Here is a 20332-nt window from a genome sequence, read left to right as displayed (position 1 = left end):
ACCTTTTCTATATATGTGGTGCTGGGAAATGGAACCCAGGGCTTCATGTATATGAGGCAAGCACTCTTGCCACTAGATCATATTCCAAGCCCTCTGAAGCATCTTTAAAAAAATAATACCAGGGGCTGGGAATATGGCCTAGTGGCAAGAGTGCTTGCCTTGTATACATGAAGCCCTGGGTTCCATTCCCCAGCACCACATATATAGAAAACGGTCAGAAGTGGCGCTGTGGCTCAAGTGGTAGAGTGCTAACCTTGAGCAAGGGAAGCCAGGGACAGTGCTCAGGCCCTGAGTCTGAGCCCAGGACTGGCAAAATAAAAACAAAACAATACCACACTGAGGACTATCAACCATACTTTAGTAAGAATCTGACCCATGTGCCAATCCTGGAGCTTGAACTCAGGGCCTCAAGTTCTAGCTCAGCTTTTTTGCTCACAGCAGGGACTCTACTACTTGAGCCATGTCTCCACTTCTGGCCTTTTTGCTGGTTAACTGGAGATAAGAACCTCAAAGATTTGTCTGCCTGGCTGGTTCTGAGCTTTGAACCTCAATTCTTAGATCTCAACCTCCTGAGTAGCTAGGATTACAGGTGTGAGCCACCAGTTCCTGGGCCAGCTCATCTTTAAAAGCAATGGTGTGAATCTCTTGCCTACTTTCCCTTACCCTCAGAGTCTAAACAGGGTAGATTGAAAGTCTTTATTATTCTCAAATAGAAAATCAAGGTTTCTCCCCAGACAGCTAGCTCATCAAATGGGAGAGAATCAAGATAAGAATCACATTGCTAAAAACAATTGGGCTCCTGCCACCTGCCCTTCTCCTCCTCCCAGCACAGAACAGCACTCATGATCTCCAGGCTCTCCAGCACTTGAGATGAGAATGGAGAAAACCAGTGTGTCTGGTGGCCTGGCTGGCTGGGCAGGTGATAGCAGCACTCTCAGGATTGTCAGTGCTTATCAGAGGGGCTTCGGAGGCTCAGAGATGTCAGACGCCCGAGGGGTCCACGGCGAGCATTGGTCACCAGTCGTTGCTGTGCCAGGAAGGACTGGGCATGGGCTGGTGCACGCTCTTCCCCTGCTCGCTGCTGCAAGGCCATGCCCTGGAAGGAGGGGGACCAGTAGGTGAGAGCAGAAAGGCCCAGGAGCCCCTCCAAGACTCCTGCCATGGTAGAAAGGCACTCACCATGTTGTACCAGGCACTGATTAGCAGCTTTTCTTCCTGATCCCTCTGACTTCGGCTCTTCTCAAAGCCCATCTGTCAGAGAGGTAGGAGTGAGGGCCCTGGCTGCGCTGGGGACATCATAAAGAGGACAAGGAAGGACACTCACCTCTAGGTGTCGGATGCGGACATCTCGCTCTCGGAGCTGGGACCTCAGGGTGTGCAGTTCCGGGGCTGGCCCACTGGGTGGTCGTGGCTTGGGTTCCAGGGTCTGTATGACCTAGGTAGGGTTTGGAGAAATCATAGGCAGGTCACCCACCTTGGCCATTTTCTGAGGGGCTTAGAGTTGAAATCAGAACCTTGCATTTGCTAGAGAGAAGTGTTCTACCACTTGAACGATGCATCCAGCCTTCTTTCCTTTCCCTCCATTCCTTCCTTCCTTCCTTTCTCTCTCTCTCTCTCTCTCTCTCTCTCTCTCTCTCTCTCTCTCCCTCCTTCCTTCCATCCCTCCCTCCCTCCCTTCCTTTCTTTTTCAGATATCTTGCTGTGTACAGCAGGCTAGCCTCTCCATTCTTTGGCCTTGGCCTCTAGAGTACTGGGATTACAGGCACATGTTACTATACCCAGATGATTTGGGCTGTGTGTGTGTGTGTGTGTGTGTGTGTGTGTGTGTGTGTGTGTGTTGCTGGGGATGTAACCTAGGACCTCACACATGCTAGGCAAGCATTTTACCATTGAGCCACACTCTCTACCACTAAACCACGCCCACCTCTGAGCCATGCTCAACACAGGCCAAGCCCCCTTCAGAGACTCCCCCAAGCAGGAATATAGAGGTTCAATTCCGCATCCTCACCGCTCGGGCCTTGTCCACGTAGCGGCGGCACCGCTCCTCCATCGCCCTCAAGTCTGCATCCTTTTTTTGCAGGCTGTCCTGCAGCTCTTCAATCCGTCTTGCTGCTGGGGAGGGGACAGAAGTCCTTGAACTTCACATTGCCCATTGGGCTCCCCAAAACCCCAGTTACTGCTGAGTTCTGCTTACTGTTGTTGTCAGATGGTGGCTCCAGTTCCTCGATGTATTCTCGTTTCCGCTGTAATTCCAGATCGGCCTCATGCAGCTTTTGCCTGTGGGCAGGGAACAGACCACAGTAGGCTGACCTTGGGTATGCATTTATTCATCATTCATTCATGGTGGTTCTGGAGACTTGAACTCAGGACCTCCTGCTCATGCTCAGTTTTCTTGCTCACAGCTGATGTTCTACCACTTCAGCAAGACCTCCAGTCCCCAAGAGCCATTGGCACCAGCTCCCAAGGACTGTTTTTAAAGGATGTGAGCCAGGCATGGAGGCACACATCTGTAATCTCAGCACTTGGAGGTTGAAGCAGAGAGGACAGAGAGTTCAAAGCCAGCCTGGGTTGAGACTGTTTCCAATAAAATATAAATTTTAAATGATGTGTGTGTGTGCGCGTTTGAAAAAGAAAAACAGATTACAGGTGGCTCACACACCTGTAATCCTATCTTTTCAGGAAACTGAGATTGAAGGTTCAAAGTCAGTGTAAGCAGGAAATTCTGTGAGATTCTTATTTGCAATTAACCACCAAAAAAGCCAGAAGTGGAGCTGTGGCTCAAGTGGTAGAACACTGGCCTTGAATGAAAAGTCTTAGTGGATAGCACCTTGGTGGTAGAGTGCTAGCCTTGAGCAAAAAGAGCTCAGGGATAATGCCCAAGCCACAAGTTCAAGCCCCATTACTGACAAAAAGAAAAAAAAAAGCCAGGCACTGATAGCTCATGACTGTAATTCTAGCTACTCAAGAGGCTGAGATCTGAGGATTGAGGTTCAAAGCCAACCCAGGCAGAAAGTTCATGCGACTCTTAATACAAAGAGGCTCAGGGAAAGTGCCCAGGCCCTGAGTTCAAGCCCCATAAGAGGGTTGGGAAAAAAGTATAAATTGTATGGGCTGAGACTGTGGCTCAAGTGGCAGAGCTCCTGCCTAGAAAGGGCAAGGCACCAAGTTCAAATGCACTGCTTCCTCTACCCCCCAAAATTGTTAGCCAACCTACCTGACTGGAAACCCCTCCAAGGCATTTAGCTTGTGTCCCCCCCCCAAAACAGTCCATCTCTTTCCTGGGTGACTAAGACTGTACCTGACCTAATCACCCAGGTATCAGCTGGGTATCAGCTGACTTGCCCACATCAAACACCCCTCACCCCATCTAACATTAAGCCTTTCCACCTTTGCCCGATCTTCCCTTAGGCCTCTCCACCATTGCCCAGGTCTTCCCTATCACCAGGTGGGCCGCTTCTCTCTGTGCTACTTACAGATGCTCTTCCAACTTCCTCTTCAACAGAGTGGGCTGAGGGAAAAAGACAGTAGGGGGTGAGCATGGAGGGGATCCAGAGATCTGGACCCTCTGCAGGCATAGGATCGGTTGCCTCCCGGGGAAAGGGTACTCACAATGGCCTGCACCAGGCATCAGGCAGCAGGGGACAGAGAGAGGAGGATTACAGGGGGTCAGGAGGGAGGGAATGGCAGGGAGGGAGGGGATGGGCACTCACGTCCTCAATCTTGTCCCCCTGCTCCTGCAGGGCCTTCTGCAGGTCATCCACCTGGGCCCGCAGCTCAGACAGCTGCTGTTGGTTCAGCCTGCGTGGTGGGGGATCGCTCAGTGCCTGCCCGGACCGCTGGGGCCTCGGCAGGCGCTCGCTGGCTGGACCGCCCGCTCACCTGTGCTGCGTCTCCAGCCCGTGGCGCGCGCGGTTGGCCTCCTCTAGGTGGCGCTGCAGCTCCTCCTGCCGCTCGCGGTCCGCCGTCTCCTGCAGGCACAGCCGCTTGTTCTCCAGCTGCAGCCGCAGCAGCGTCTCCCTGCGGACCCGCCCCCCAGGGGTGAGCAAGACTGGGGCACCTCTCATCGCCAGGCCAGCAGGGGGGCTGGCTGGTGAGGATAGGGGCTAGGGTGAAGCCTTGGACTGGGCCCACCCAGAACTTGGGGTAAGACCACCGAGGACCTGCAAGGGTTTTTGCCTGAGGGAGGGATCTGATCCCAAGGGCTGGAGCCTGGGGCTGGGGGCGGAGCCCGCGAAGGGCGGGGCTGCAGGGAAAAACTGGGGACGGAAGGAGGAGTTAACCAAGGTACAAGGGGCCAAACCCAGGCTTAGGTAAAGACTCTTGAGGGAGGGTGGGCACTGGTAGTGCACACCCACAATCCTGAGGATTACGGCTCGAAGCCTGCCAAGGCAGGAAAGTTTTGTAATACTCTCATCTCCAATTGACCAGCAAAAAGCCAGAAGGGGACAGCGCCTAGTCCCTGAGTTCAAGCCCCAATACCAACACGCGCACACACGCGCACACACACACACAATACTAATAAGGTGGTCAGGGCTACAGCAGAGGACTTCTGCATGTGTAATGAAGCCAGGGGACTGGACCTACTCTGTGTATCGAAGATGGATGGTGGATTGGCAATGAGCAGAATTAGGAATGGGTGAACCTACTTGCCGCCCAAGTTACCCCCTGGAAGCAAGGCTACAGGTAGGTAGATATGTAACCTGGGAGAGAAGGGTAGGGAATGGACTGGGGGGAGGGTGGGGAGCCCAGAATTCTGAGTACTTCTATACCTGAGCTCTGCAGGCAGGATCTCTGCTGCCAGGTTTTCCAGGCCAGATGGTCTGGGGTCCAGTGAAGAATCTAGAGAATGTGAGAGAAGTCTTCAAGTCTGTATGCACCCCCAGACCCTGCACCCAGGGGCTCTCTTTGAAAGGATCATCCTAGAGTTCAAGTTTGGCCCCAGGTGGATCCCCATGTGCCTTCAGCTCACCAGCCTGAGTTAAACCCCTGGGCTGCAGCTGGGCACAGCGCAGCTCCTCATTGGCCTCCCGTAGCGAGTCCCTCTCCGCCAATAGTCGCTGCAGAAACAGGACACCACAGATGCCACACAAGGCCGGCTTGGCCTCCTCAGAAATGAGCTATCCCAGGACATGCAGGGAGGATCCTGGGCCGTGGTACTCCAGCCTCACCTCCTTCTCCTTTGTCACTGACTCATATTTTTCCTCCAGGTTTCGGCACTCAAATAACCATTTCTCAGCCTTCATGGCCTCTTCTTGCCGCTGGCCCTGCAGTTCTTGAACCTGAACCCATGGGGAAAGGAGCTCAGGAATGGACAGAAAGAAGGAAAGGTAGCCACTGAGTACAGGGAGAGAAGGCAGGGCCAGACGAAACTTCAAGGGACAAGAACTTGGAGGGGAGAGGACTACAACCTAGAACCAGAACTGGCACAATGGAGGGGCGGGCCCAGAGGTCGCGGCCATAACGTGAAGGCGGGACTTAGAGCCAGCGCGAGGGGGCGTGGCTTGTCTGGGGGCATGACTCGTCCCGGGGTGGGACCTCCCCCCACCCCCAAGGCCCTGCCTTCACCTGTCTCCGCTGAGCCTCGAGCTGCGCACGCAGGGAGCCAGCCCGCCGCAGCTCGTCCTCCAGCTGTCGCGTGCGCTCCGCGTGGCCCGCGTTGCGTTCCTCCAGTTGCCGCACCTGCCGCCGCAGCTCCCTCAGCTCGCCCAGGCGGCGCCGACAGCTGTTCAGGGTGGCCTCCAGCTGCCCTGCGCGTTCGGAGGACTGTCTGGGGAGGAGGCAAAGATGTGGGAAGGGTGGTGTCGACTGAGATGCAGGGGGCAGGGAAGGGACCAATTAGCCAGGACCGGGTGCTGTTGGGGGTGGGGGTAGGTCATTAAGCTATCCAGGTACCCTCCACAGGTGGAAATTAGGGGGGCTTCAGGATTGCAAGGATACAAGAGGAGGACCCAGAGGGGATCTGAGGAGCTCCGAGGGCACCTCAGGATGATGAGGGAGCACTATCTTTTTCTGGTTGGTTGGTTGGTTGACTAGGTTTTGCTACGTAAACCAGGTAGGCTGAACAGGCAATTCTCCTGGAACTAGAGGAGTGCATTACCATGCCCGCCTTAGCTAAGGGTCTTTAGCAGGTGCACTGGGGCACCTTCTACAAGTTGCTGTAGGGTTAAGGGGTGCTCCTCAGGTTTGCACAAAGTACAGGAGGGTCACAAGGAGCAACAACAGTACAGTCTTGGAAGGTGCCATGGGATCTAGGGGCCTAACATGGTGCAGTAGAATCTGAAGAATATGTGGCTGAGGGGCTGTATCATGTGAGATCAAGGCACATTCTGGGGTGCAGTCCAATGCCATGGGATCAGGAGGTTTAGTGCAAATCAGATGACATGGTGAGGATTTAAGACAGGTACTGTGACATACAGTACTACAAGAGGGAGTCCGGGGCATTGTAGGGGAACCCCTGAATATATGAGGGTTACAGAGGTGCTGTGGTATCAAGAGAAACGCTCTGGCTGTGTTGGATGTATGCGGTGGGCATTCAGGGACCCACCACTCACCGGAGCTCATCCATCTCATCCTTCAGGGCTTGGGCCTCCTGGGCCAGGCTGGTCAGTGCTTGATTCCGCTGCTGCAGCTCTGCAACCTCTCGCTCCAGCTCAGCACAGTGCAGCCGCTCATCCTCCCGGCCGCTCTCCAGCCTGGGGATGTCAGGAAAAGGACACAAAAGTGCCAGCCAGGCACTGACATCCTACCTACTCAGGAAGCTGAGACCTGAGGATCCCAGTTCAAAGACAGCCTGGGCTGGGCAGGAAAGTCCCTGAGACTCATCCCAATTAACCACCAAAAAGCTGGAAGTGGAGCTGTGGATCACGTGGTAGAGCACTAGCCCTGAGTGAAAAAGCTAAGGGACAGCCAGGCCCTGAATTCAAGACCCAGTACAGACTCCCCTCCCCAAATGAGGGGACACCCCCATCCTCTAATCTCCTGCCTTGCCTACCCATGGGCATGTTGCCAAGTAACCACACCTGAAGTTCTCCTCCTGCAGCTGTTCCAGCTGTGATTGCAGAAGCAGCAACTTCTTAGCAGTGAGACCAGGGGCGCCCTCTACTTCAGGCCTCCCCACCCGCTCCCGCAGTGCTGCATTCTCCTGTGCCAGGCTCTGCTTCTCTTCTGACAGGAGCACTAGCTGTGGGCATGGCAGGTGGGTGAGCTGGGTACCTGGCATGCGCTCTGCTTTCAACCCTGCCCCCAGCAGTCAGTGCTTGAACCCCCTAGCTCCACCCACCTGCCGCTCCAGATCCAGACAGTGTTGCCGAAGCTCATCTCCCTCCTCAGCCTCCTCACTGAGAAAGTAGTACCTGCGGGACTGGGGAGAAGGCAGTGGGGTACGGAGAGAAAATCAGGGAGGACTGGGATGGTAGGAATGCTAAGAACAGAAAGAGGGGACTAAGGAACTCCCCAGGATCTCAGAGAGAGTTTGAGAACTAGGAGGATGACTTAGAAAGCTGGGGATCTGGTAAGGGACAAGACATGGACCTAGGTTTATGCCAAAATCAAGAACTGGGGGTGGAGCCTAATAGAAGGGGTGGTGCTTACAAACGCAGAGTGGAGAAACAAGCCTATCAGAAAGCAAGGGCCGTACCCTTAGTGGCGGGACCACCTAGAAAAACCAGCCCCTTCCACCTCAGAAAGTCCTGAAAAACAGCAGTAGGGTGGGGACCTTTAACAAGGATCCACCCTCTCACCTGAGTATCAAAGTTGCCATATGATTCCGGGGACAAGGAGTCCGGGGTGTCTTTAGTCATGAGCTGGGGAGTGGAAGAGACACTGTGATAAACTACAATTTCATCTAGGAATTTCTCCACCATCCCATCCCTAAGGCCAATTTATTTATTTATTTTAGTGGGGATATTGGGATTTGAACTCAAGAGTCTGAGAGCTGTCCTTGAGCTTTCTTGATAGAGGCTGGCTCTATCACTTGAGTCTCTTTCAGCTTTTTGGTGGTTAATTGGAGTTTCAAGAAGCCAGGCATCAGTGGCTCACATCTGTAATCCTAGCTGCTCAGGGAGCTGAGATCTTAGGATCAGGGTTAGAAGCCAGGCAAAGGAAGGGCAGTTGTGAAATTCTTATCTCCAATAAGCTACTCAGAAAAAGCCAGAAGTAGCATGGCTCAAGTAGTGAAGTGCTAGCCTTGAACAGAAAGAGGCTCAGGGACAGCACCCAGGCTCTGAGTTCAAGCTCCAGGACCAGCAAAAAAGAGTCTCAAGGACTCTCCTGTCCAGGCTGGCTTTGAACTTGGATCCTCATATCTCAGCCTCCTGATTACAGGCATGAGCCTCCAGCGCTTGGCCATAAGGCTAGTTCTGTCAGAAAACCCCAAGCCAGAGACTTTCCTCCAGCCTCTGACTCAGATGGAGGTCAGGACTTTTGAGCCTGCGGAACTGTAACTTAGAGTTGGCAGGAAAATAGGACAGAGATATCTAGCCAGCTGACTTCCAAACAGAGCCCAGACCTTAACCAGGACAAGGCTTGTGCCCAGTTGCCTTTGACCTAGAAATATGCCCTCCCCAGATGTTCCATGATGGCCACACAAGTCACCCCACCCACCTCCTGGATGGCTTCCATCACTACTTGCTGAACGGATTCCTCCAGTGTCATGATTCTCTGGATATGCTCTGGAAATCAGAGGTAGGGGGTGATTGAGATTGAAGGACTAGGCCAACCTCTGGAGACCCTTGTCATTCCCCCTTTATCCCTCTTCATACCTTGCTTTTTTTCACAGCTGATAGCACAGCCCAGCACCAACTGAAGCAGCTTGCCCAGCTCAGCAGGATCTGAGAACTCCCCAATGAGGCTCACGTCTGGAAAATGCTGTTCTGACACAGGATGTCCCAGAACCTGAGGACACGGTGGAGAGAGAGGTGTCTGGCCCATGGACCCTCCTTCTTGTCCCAACCCAACCCTGGGATACCCCTGAGGATTGCTCACATCCTGGGAATACTCCACTAAGCTCTGTAAGATCTTCTTCAACTTGGTGACCTGGGGAAAAAAGTCAAGAAGGTACATACAGGTGTCCAGAGGCCTCCAAGACCCCAAATCTCTGCCCTCAATTCTTTTTCTTTCTGTCTCATTTCTTCTTCTCTGCTCATCTAATCCTGCTTGGCTCTGTGTGTGTGTGTGTGTGTGTGTGTGTGTGTGTGTGTGTGTGTGTGCTGGTACTGGGGCCTGAGGCTTGAACTCAGGGCTGGGTGTTTTCCCTGAGCTGTTCACTCAAGGTTAGAACTATACTACTGAAGTCACAGCTCCATTTCTGGCTTTTTTCTGGTTAACTATAGATCAGAGTCTCATGGACTTTCCTGCCCAGGTAGGCTTCAAAGTACAATCAAGCCTCAGAGCTCAGCCTCCTGGATACCTAGGGATTACAGGCATGAGCCACCAGCACCAGGGTAAACTTCTGTATTATCCCTTGTGGAATGTCCAGTATCTAGGTGCTGAACAGATAAATGAAAGAACAAACTTTGGCTAATCATCAATTACATGTGCTACGGCAATACTGAGGACTGAACCCAGGGCTTCCAGCATGCTGAGCAAATGCTCTACCACTTGAGCTATATACCATCCCTTTAAGTTTAAGTTTACTTCGGTTTACTTTAAGTCTACTTGGGTTTGAAATCAGGGCCTCACCTTGCTAGACAGGTGCTCTACCACACAAGTCACAACTCCAGCCCTATTTCTCCTTGTTGTTTTGAGACAAGATCTCCATTTTTGTGTCCAGGCTCAAACTGGAGAGCCTCCTCCTACCTCTGCCTCCCAAATAGCTGAGATTACAAGTATATGCCCTCATACCCAACTGGTCACTAGACTCTGCCCCTTCTCCAGGCCAAATCTGTGTGTCCATCAAGGACATGTGTCTAGTTAGCCCTTTCCTAATCATCTCTTCACCACTCTGTCCTTAGTCATGAGTCCACCTGTCACCTTCAGCCTCCTGTTGGGACCTGGGTCCTCGGAGATGCCCTGGAGCCATGCTTCGTTGAACCAGGAGGGGTCTCTGGGGGGTGAGAAGGTGGGATGAGTTGTCTGGGGGGGACTCTTTTTGGGACCCTCCCCCGAGCCTCACTCACATCTGGTTGAGCACATAGGCTATAGCAAGGCCGTTGCTCAGGTCCTGGGGGCTGGCACAGGGGGGCGGAACCTGAAATGTCTGTAACTGAGAAAGGAAAGGAATGAAGTGACTAGGAAATCCGGACCAAGGTTGGGCGGGCACGGGCCCTGTCGCTCCACCTCGCCAGCCCTGAGGAGTGGCTGCGGCACACCTGGGGCTGGAGGGGGCGTGGCCTCACCTCTGCCCCACAAACACAGCTAGTCCTAGTCAGGGCGGTGCCACGAGTCACCTGGGCTCCTCAGGCACCACGTGACCTGGCCAACACACCTGTGTCCCTCCCCCCTCTCGCCCTAGGGTAAGCCAACCACAGAGGGGCGGGGCCTCACCTTTTCTCTCCACGCACACCTGCCACGTGACGGGGGCAGATCCTAAGGGCACAGTCCAACCGCCCAGCGGGCCGATATCTCCCTTCCTCCTCCAGCCCCAGGACCAAGGGAACAGATCGAGGGCGGGGGGAGGGGGGGTTGGGGAAGAGGAATCCAGGGCGAGAGGAACGGGTGCACACCTGTCCCCAGCCCCGCCCCCCCGACCTACCCAGGTGAGCAGAGACGCGCATAGCTCGGCCTTGTCCACGCTCATGGCTCCTGATCCGATTCGACCCCGAGCCACGGAACCCCAAGCGCCGCTGCTGCTCTGGGTCCGCCACCAGCGAGCGCCCGCAGCCCCGACCTCCCGCTCAGCCTAGAGCGCCGCCCCGCCCCGCCCCCGGGACACAGGCCCCGCCCACAACATGTGATCTGTCCCCGCCGCCAGCTCTTGTCTCCAGATCCGCCATTTTGGATCCGGGCAGAGGTCAAGACACCCATTTCGCCGCTAGGGGTCAGTCTGGTCCCAGCCGTGCACTGGAGCGGGTGACCACTCCCCGTCCTCTCAGCCCCGCCGCTCATCTTGGGGAGGGGGTGGGATGAAGAGGTCCTCCTGAAGAGGTGCTGGGCCCCACCCTGCTTTACAGGCACATTCCTGTCCTGTTCTGGAGCTGGAAGAAATGCTTCTGTTTAACAATCTTAGGACGAGAGGCGCGAGCTGCGTGCCTCGGACGTGGAGTGGCTGCGGGATCCTAAGGGGGGGATGGGGGGTCTTCACGACGGAAGAAGTGGCTCGGCAGTCACGCCCAGCTGTAATCGGGGACGCGATCAGGTCGATGGCGGGAAGGATCAGCCACATATATGTCCTGAAGAGTGGACAGGCACAGTCGTCCCGCCTGGATCCGTCCTCCACTGAGGTCCCCTTAAACCTTCGAGCCGCCCGAGCCCCCTCCCGACCCTCTTGTAACCCCCCCAACTCCCTTCCGGACGGGAGCTGCAGGTCCCCAGAAGCCCACCAGGGGGCGCGCAGGCCGCGGGGACAAGCCTGCCCGCCCGGCAGAGACCCAGCTGGGGCGCTGGAGAAGGGTCACAGCTCCCGGAGACTGGGTCACAGATGTCAACAATGTGATCGCAGGTCACCATTCCGGGGTGCTTACTGTGTCCAGTTCCTGCCTAGCTCCATGCAAACACAGAGACGCCCAAGTGCCCCCTACGTCCCTAGGTGCCCAGTGCGGCATCTCCTAGTTTTGCAGGTGCACCCGGCTTTAAGGAGAGGGGCAAAGCTCCAGCCCTCGCCCTTTGACCCCGAAGTCCCCTAAGAGCCCCTCCCTGGCAGGCGGACGGGGTAATAGGCAGTAATTAGAGGTTATTAGCTGCTTCCCGAGAGAGGCGCGGGCTCTACTGTAGAGGCGGGTCCAAGTTGGAGAGGTGGGGTGCGGCTCCCCTGAACCCACAGAGTTTGGCTCTAGGGAGACCCTGCCTCAGGGTGGGGTGGGCAAGGTGACAGAGCCCCTGGCTCCCTTCCCACGAACACAGTAGCTCCACCCCAGACACGGGGTTACAGCCCAGTCAGAGGCACAGCTGCCCCAAAGCCAACGCCTGGGAGGCAGATTACACCCCCACACCCTTCTGGCCTTGTTTTCCAGACTCCAGCCCCTAGGGGAAGGGGGCAGGGGAGGGGAGAACCAGACCAGGGACAAAGCTTCCTGACTGGCTGACGTCTTTCCACTGGTGTGGGAATCTCAGGTGCTGGCTCCCCTACCCTGCACCCACTAGAATAGAGGGTGCTACCAAAAGGGGGACACAAAGCCGCCCTATTCCCATTCCCTCCAGGGTAGCAAAGAGGTGGGCCAGGAGCAGTTACAAAACCAGGGAGAATGATGGATGACACTGAGCAAGACGAGTTATTGAATCCCTTTGTGTAACTAAATAAACAACAACAACAACAAAAGAGGGAAGTAGAGCTATGACCCAAGGGGCAGAGCATTAGCCTTGAACAAAAATGCTCACGGCAGGCTGGGAATATGGCCTAGTGGCAAGAGTGCTTGCCTTGTATACATGAAAAGTGTGGGTTTGATTCCCCAGCACCACATATATAGAGAACGGCCAGAAGTGGCGCTGTGGCTCAAGTGGCAGAGTGCTAGCCTTGAGCAAAGAGAAGCCAGGGACAAGGCCCAGGACTGGCAAAACAAAAGACAAACAAAAAAAAAAAAAGAGAGAAAGAAAAATGCTCATGGACAATGCCTACCACCTGAGTTGAAGCCCCCAGGACCAACACACACACACACACACACACAAAAAGGGGGGGTTGAGCATACACTAGGGACTTCAAAAATATTTGGGAGTGTCACACATCACAGAGATTTTTGAAGTTTAGGGGAAATCTTAAGGGAATTAATTTAAATTGTTCTGATGTTGGTGGGACATCCCAGATAACCAGGGAGTTAAGATTAAAATAAAGGTCCACCAGATGCCTGTGGCTCACGCCTGTAAGCCTAGCTACTCAAAGGCTGAGATCTGAGGCTTGTAGTTGAAGCCAGCCTGGACAGGAAAGTCCATAAGGCTCTTATCTTCAATTATCCACCAAAAAGCCAAGAGGTAGAGCTGTGGCTCAAGTGGTAGAGCACTAGCTTTGAGCAAAAATGCTCAGGGACCATGGCCCACCGAGTTCAAGCCCTAGTACTGACACATACACCCATCCTCACAGTGGGGGGGGGGGGGATGGATGCAAAACCATTTTAAGTACAAGAAGCCCTAAAGTTTGGAAATGACCAGGCCCTCCTTTTGTATCAATAAACCCTGAAGTACCCAGGTCTAAGCCAGAAGCCCCCAGCTGTTTGGGGACCACCACCCCCGCCTGCCTGTTTCCAGGAACAGCTGGGCCCAGCCTGGGTTGTATTGCTGGGAAGCCTGTGACTCACCCTCCCTGTGGCCACAGCTGGACCCTGGCCCGCCCCCTCCAGCCTGAACATCTGGGCAAGGACTCAATCATCAGGGCTGGGGATTCAGGGTCCCATAGGAAGATGACAGTACCCACCCCATCTCCTCTCCTGGCTGACTCAAACTATTGGGTGGACCTCATTGACCATCACCTTGGAGGATCTAGTAGCACCCCTGCACCCCAAATGTTGAGCTTCTGCCAGAAAGTCCTCTCCTACTCCATCTCCTGTCTATGTGTATCTCTGAGTCCATGTCAAGTGTGCTTGTATTCAGGTAGGTCTGTGGTTGTATGTGATTGGATGTGTGTCTGCATCTATTTGTGCCTTGGTTTTGTTGTTTTATGCCAGTACTGGGGCTTGAACACAAGTGTCTGGGCACTTTTTCACAGTTCCACATACAGACATACAGCTTGGTTAATTGGAGATAAAGAGTCTCTCAAAGCTAGGTGCTGGTGGCTCAGGCCTCTAATCCTAGCTACTCAGGAGGCTGAGAGCTGAGGATCATGGTTCAAATCCAGCAAGGGCAGGAAAGTCTGTGAGACTCTGCTCTCCAATGAACCACCAGAAAACCGGAAGTTGAGCTGTGGCTCAAAATGGTAGCGCTCTAGCCTTGAGCAAAAAAGAGCTCAGGGACAGCATCCAGGCCCAGAGTTCCAGCCCCACAAACCACACACACACACACAGCCTGCCCAGGATGAAACTATGATCTTCAGGTCTCAGCTTCCTGAGTTGCTTGGATTACAGGTGTGAGCCACTAGTGCCCAGCTCCAGCTCCAATTACATCTTGGAGTTTGTGCCCATCTAGGTAGAATAAGAAGAAGGGATGTTTCAAGAAAACTGGGGGTGGCTTCACACATCCGGTGTATAACCTCTTAATTTTAGGCTGGCCAGGAATACATATACATATATACATACACACACTCATATATATATATAGTTTTGTCCTTTGTTCCCCTACTTCACACTCCTTCTTAGGAAAACTCCTGGGAAGTCAGGATCCCTGCCGTTCTTGGTGTGAAAGGTGACAGTCAGCCCCTCAATACCACCTAGGGTTGTCTGTGATTCCATTCTCTCTGTGGTAGCGTGACCTTGCCATGTGTCCTGGTCCACAGGCCTTTGACAATCTGAGTATATCTGTATATCTGTATACGCCGCCTGGCCTTGTGGCTTTCTGTGATGGAATAGTACTTGGTGTGTCCTGTGATAAGCGAGTGATGGCACAGCTGTCGTCTCTGCCTTGATCTTGTCTGTGTGGCCACCATGTGTGACAATCCAGACCCAAAACTTTCTGCTCTGCTCCGTGGCTGGGCTGCCTGAGGGGACCGGGGGACGCACGGCCCTGTTTGTGTCCCGGACACAGGCTGCGTGTGACCCCGCGGGGCTGGTGGCAGGCGCAGCGAGTGGCAGGTGCATCCGGTGACCCTGCGGGTGACCTTGGGAAGGATGCAGGAGGGGTGTGTGTGTCAAAGTCACACAAGACTTGGGGCTCAACGCGCGCGTGTGGAAGGAGGCTTCACACCCCGCATCTGGGGGTTGGGCCCCCCAGAGGCCCCTCCCCACGCTGCGGGGGCGCGTGCGTGCGTCGAGCGTGACGTTGGGACACCATGGGGGTCGCTGCGTGCGTGGAGGCCGACGCGGTCGTGCGTGTGAACGCAGGGCGCGGGGGGGAGGGGATGGGCTGGCTGCATGCGTGCGTGTGTGCGTGCGCGCGCGCGCGTGCGCGGCGCGTGGGCGGCCGTCCGGGGCGCGCAGGGCCTCCCAGCCCAGGACCCAGGCGGCGGCGGCGGCGGCGGGGAAGGAGAAGGCGCCCCTGTGCCGGGGTGAAACCCAATGAGGGGTTGCCGTTAACCCTTTCCTGCCCGACCTGAAACTTGGGGCCCCTCGAGCGAGCGCACAGGGGGCTCTCCCATCGCGGCGAGGGGCCGTCCCCGCGAAGGGAGGACCCTTCCTCTGCGGAGCGGAGATGCCACTCCCCTACCCCCCTTCATCTCCGGTTGCCATGGGAACCAGAGCTTCCCGCGCTCCGCCGGGCAGCTTCACCCCACCCCCACCCCTGCGCTCCTCCCAACAGACCTTCTGCCTCCCTCCTCTGGTCTCCCGCGAAGGAGGCTTTGGGGAGCGGGGGGGGGGGGGGGGGGGGGGGAGGGGAGGTCAACCAGGTCGGGGTATACGTGACTCAGGCCAGCCCGGGGGTCCCCTGGCCACAAACCGTTCTGGCTCCCGCTTCTCCACCCCGTGACTCACTTCTTCGGCTTTCCCCTCCCCCCTCCCCCGTGGGTGACTCAGGCCCCTGAGGAGGGGGCAACGGACTTTGAGGAACCCCCCCAGGCACACACACACACCACTACCACCACCACCACCACCACCAGGCAGCCTGGGAGGACGAGGAAGATGCGGGGATTTCTGAGGGGAGGCCTGATGGGATGCCGGGGTGCCGTCCCTTTTGGCTGTCTGTGGCCGCGGCACCCCCGGGTGCTTCCCACCAGTCTGAACTGGCAGCCCCCCCCCCACCTCCGGGAACCCAGCCCCCCCCAACCCACAAGAAGTTTTGGCAGAGCCCCTCTGTGGCGATGAAACAGTTAAAGCCGTTTTCTTATTCATATAGGGGCCCATTTTGACTCAGAGCAAGCGGGTACCCGAGCCTGGCCTCCCGGGGGCCGGGCGCCGACTGTGCTCCACACTGGCAGGGAAGGAGCTGCATTGTGGAGCCGACTGAATCGGGGGCGGGGAGTCCCAGGTAACTTCGGAGCTGAGTTCGAATCCTGCCACTACTACCGCATCCTCGCTTTTCCCATTTGAATATGGGTGCCATATCCAGTGGAGCTGTGGTGGGGACACGACCATTAGTAGCTAGGACGCTTTAGCTTCAGATCTGGACATGGGGGGTGGGCAGGAAGGGACTGTCCTGTCTGTCTGTCGGGCCTGCGTATCCTGTCCGGTTGCCCAACAGAAGGGAGTGATCCACACCTCACCCTGGCGCTGTGAGGCCGTGGGGTTCACAGTGGCCACCCCGTGCCCCAGGCAGGCACCCAGGAAGTGAGAGGCGGGGCAGGAATGAGGCGGAACCTGTTGGGCTCGTCCCTTCCCCGCCCCCCACCCTCATTCCCGCGCCCTGACAGCGACCCCCCTCCACGCCGCCCTCACCCCACCCCCGCTGCCCTGGACGCCTGGGTCCTGACCCTGGGGTGGCCGCAGGGAGGGGATGTCCGAGGGAGACGGCGTCTCGCGAACATCCGCTGGACAGACGGGAGGGTCAGCCCCTCCCTGGGCAGAGCAGACACCGGCCAGGGGCAGAGTAAACACAGTCCAGGGTGGCCAGACTGGGGGCGACTGACACAGTCACCCTGCCACCTCGGCCACAGGGACGGCCAGCCAGGGGACACACAGACAGGGTCTGGACAAGAAAATGGAATGATTGACCCAGAGAACAAGACAGAGGTACCCGGGGAGCCGAGTGAGAATCTGAACTTACTTTGTGAATCTGGTCATATATTCATCTCGGTGAATGCCAGGAAATGGAGACAAGAGGGTTTCCCCTGCCCTGTTGTTTTTCTTTTTGTCTTGTTTATTTATCTGTCTGGAAAGGTAAGGGGAGGGCACAGCAATGGAGAGACAAGCGGTGAACAAACGTAGCAGTGGTACCCACTAGACACTATGTGGAAAATGAACTCTACAACTTGTGGGTGGAGACCAGAGGGAAAAACTGGGAGAGAGCCAGGGGAAGGCACTGTCCAAAAAGAAATGTACTCTTGGGCTGGGGATATGGCCTAGTGGCAAGAGTGCTTGTCCCGTATACATGAGGCCCTGGGTTCAATTCCCCAGCACCACATATATAGAAAATGGCCAGAAGTGGCGCTGTGGCTCAAGTGGCAGAGTGCTAGCCTTGAGCAAAAAGAAGCCAGGGACAGTGCTCAGGCCCTGAATCCAAGTCCCAGGACTGGCCAAAAAAGAAAAAAGAAAAGAAATGTACTCTTGCAGGGTGCTGGTGGCTCACGACTATAATCCTAGCTACTCAGGTGGCTGAACTCTGAAGATTATGGTTCAAAACCAGCCCAGGCAGGAAAAGTCTGTGAGAGTCAACTCCAATTAATTATGGAAAAAGCTGGAAGTAGTGCTGTAGCTCAAGCAAGTGGTAGAGCAGGAGCCTTGAGCAGAAGGAGCTCAGGGGCAGCACCCAAGCCCAGAGTTCAAGCCCCAGGACCAAAAAAAAAAAAGAAAGAAAAGAAATGCACTCTTTACCTGACTTATGTAACTGTAACTCCTATATACATTCCTTTTATAATAACAATAAAAATTTATAAAGACAAAGTTGAGCTTAGGGTCCGATTGCTAGCCATGCAAAAATAAAATGAAAAAGACATATAAGGAGACACATTGTCAAACACATGCAAGCAGCAACAGGCCAGAAGTTGGCAGACAGGGACAAATCAGTTCTTTACATGGAGAATGTGTTAGATAGACAGACTCCTGGTGATCAGGTCAGAGAGAGATCAGCTGGGGAGATGGGCAGATATACACAGACACAACCCCTGACACACCAGGGGAGTACACACACACACACACACACACACACACATTCCACAGTGGGAGAAGATAACCACAGGCAAGAAGTGGACCTACATGGAAGGACAGATGGAAAGAGTGCCCTGGCACCCCTGAGAGACACTGCTCCCCAGTGACACATGCCATGGACTTAGAATATGGTCTGGTGAAATGATCATGACAGCACAGAGAGGCACAGGTGGCCAGAGCCAAGCATTCACACACACAGGGACACAGGAACCACAACAGAGGCTGGTGGCACCTTATACATACAAACACACACATTTTATATCTCTCTTTGACATGTACGCACAAACATACACAGATCAGCCATAGACCACACATAGACAGCCTATTCAGGAACTACACACACACATACACACACACACTCAAAACCACAGACCACACACACATACACACATCAGCCAGGTATCTCTCTTCCACACAGCCTACACACCCATCCATAAAGACAAACCACACACAGACCATGCTATAGACCCACATGCTTGCATACATACTCTGAATCTACACGAAGCAGAACAGAACCCTATGCAGGCCCCACACCCCTTGCAGGGTTGGGCCAACACACAAACACCAGCCCCAAGACAGGCCTCACACAGATCACACGCCCTAACAGGCCAGCCACAGAACTCACATGCTGCTCCACCACACTTTTGTCTCCCCCCACATGCTGTTCGGGCTGGGGGGGGGGGCACAGGGATATGTCCCTCCCCAGAGATCCTACGACTTCCTCTCCCCTGACAACACCCCACTTCTCTCCCTCCCAGTGCTTCTCCACTTCCCCCTGGGAGGCCCTGCTGGGCTCCTGCTGGGGTGTGGACCTGTTTTCTTATCACATCCCTCCTAAAGAGGGGGGTATCTGGGAGTTCATTGATGCTTCACGGCCCCCTAAGATTTTTAGCAGCTGCGTGGGAAACTCCCCCTGTGCTTGTCTGAGTCAGCGTGAAGAGAGAAAGAAATCCAAGTAAAGGAGCCAGGTTCCTCTCTGGGAGAGGGAGCGAGGGACCCCAGAACCACAGAGGTAGGAGGGGGAAGTGACAAGCCCGTTGGGGGTTCTGCGGTGAAGGCTTCTGGGATTGATTCTCAGCTGCTTCTAGCCCAGCCGCCTGCCTGTCCACACCCAGGGGCAGGGACCAAGGAAGCTGGGTGCTGTGACTTGTGAGTTCTCGCTCTGGCCTGCCCATTGCCTGACTCACCGGCAGCCCCCAGCCCAGTCTTCCTGGTGAAGGTTTCACCGGTCAGTGGGGCTGGGGAGGAAGAGGAGGGTCAGCAGACTATTTATAAGAAGGAGAAGTCCCTTTATGCCAAAGTCAAAAGCCCCAGAGAGAGATCTGTGGGTGGGGGTGGATGAACTTCCTCCTTATCCTGTTCCCCACCCCCCTTCCCCAAGCTCCAGGCTGGGGTGGAAGGCTGGGCATAGCCGGACCCAGCCAGGTGCTGCTCCAGAGCCTAGGCAGTGTCCAGGTGCCAGTCTGGGCACCCAGGCCAGGCAGGGGGAGGGGGCTATCCTCACACCCTTCACTTCGGGCAGGCCTGGCGCCAGCAGGGCGGCGTGAGGGGGTGGTGCCCAGGCCACAAGGGTGAGACTGGCAGGGGCCTGGAACCGGCTACACCAGCTTGGCCAGGCCCGCCCTCCCTGGCTGGCCCTTTCCACACCCCCTGCTAAAACACCCAAGCTGAATGCTTGGGGGGGGGGCACTCCCCCCTCTTTCCCCAACAGCAGGGCCAACTCTATGTCTCCTCTTCCCATAACTCTCAAAGGAGACTTTTCCAAAAGATCTTCTTAGTATGCAGTGGGTGCTACATGAATGCCTGTCTGAGCATGTGTGAGGCTCTAGGTTCAATTCCCAGCCCTACAAGAGAAGTTTAAAAAAAAAAAGAAAACAAAAGCCAGGTGCTAGTGCCTCATGCCTGTAATCCTAGTTACTCAAGAGGCGGAAATCTGAGGATCTCGGTTCAAAGCCAGCCTGGGCAGGAAAGTCCATAAGACTCTTATCTCTAACGAACCACCAGAAAACCGGAAATGGAGCTGTGACTCAAAGTGGTCGAGCCAAGTGCTAGCCTCCAGCAAAAAAGCTCAGGGACAGCACCTGGCCCTGCATTCAAGCCCCATGACCAAAAATAAATCTTTTGCTTGAGATAATCCAGCTGATACTCTGGAAAGTGGACAGCTTCAATGATCTACTTTAATACTTCTAGCTCTGGCATATTAGGTATGTGTTCCTTAATTTCCTGTGCCTCAGTTTCTCCTTTGTTACTGGCAGTTGTAAACAGCAGGGGATTTCACAGGCAACCAGTAACTTATTTTACACAATCCACTTTAGAACAGTGTCTGGTACATGGTCAGGATCATGTAAGTGTTAGCTATT

General features: G+C 55.0%; 1 protein-coding gene across 4 annotated transcripts; it reads right to left on the bottom strand.

Moving 5' to 3' along the window:
- Positions 1–681: 681 nt before the first annotated feature.
- Hook2 (hook microtubule tethering protein 2) lies at positions 682–10846 on the bottom strand. Of its 4 annotated transcripts, none has more exons than XM_048342425.1 (22): positions 10691–10846; positions 10116–10201; positions 9970–10042; positions 8983–9033; positions 8760–8892; positions 8602–8669; positions 7740–7802; positions 7280–7360; positions 7020–7180; positions 6552–6692; positions 5566–5767; positions 5169–5279; positions 4970–5057; positions 4770–4839; positions 3880–4017; positions 3711–3798; positions 3474–3508; positions 2195–2277; positions 2009–2112; positions 1325–1435; positions 1180–1251; positions 682–1096 (listed from the first exon to the last, which is right to left on the bottom strand). In XM_048342425.1, exons 1-22 carry the CDS (start codon positions 10733–10735, stop codon positions 944–946), a joined length of 2157 nt encoding a protein of 718 aa, XP_048198382.1. In that variant the 5' UTR covers positions 10736–10846; the 3' UTR covers positions 682–943. The 4 variants fall into 4 exon arrangements, with proteins under 4 accessions (XP_048198382.1, XP_048198384.1, XP_048198383.1 ...); XM_048342427.1 differs by having other exon boundaries at positions 682–1081; XM_048342426.1 differs by having other exon boundaries at positions 2009–2109.
- Between the last annotated feature and the right edge of the window lie 9486 nt (positions 10847–20332).

The sequence above is a fragment of the Perognathus longimembris genome, chromosome 3 (genome assembly GCF_023159225.1).
Source record: "Perognathus longimembris pacificus isolate PPM17 chromosome 3, ASM2315922v1, whole genome shotgun sequence".
NCBI classification, from domain to species: Eukaryota; Metazoa; Chordata; class Mammalia; order Rodentia; family Heteromyidae; genus Perognathus; species Perognathus longimembris.
This window is presented reverse-complemented; position numbering and strand designations above follow the sequence as displayed.

Bases quoted from the DNA above. Each gene is read 5' to 3' on its own strand.
- Hook2 (XM_048342425.1), bottom strand. From the start codon at position 10,735: ATGAGCGTGGACAAGGCCGAGCTATGCGCGTCTCTGCTCACCTGG. The intron at 9,034-9,969 runs GTGACAGGTGGA...TTTTTTCCCCAG, and splicing joins GTCCCAACAGGAGGCTGAAG to GTCACCAAGTTGAAGAAGAT. The intron at 6,693-7,019 runs GTGTGGTTACTT...TGACATCCCCAG, and splicing joins CTGCAGGAGGAGAACTTCAG to GCTGGAGAGCGGCCGGGAGG.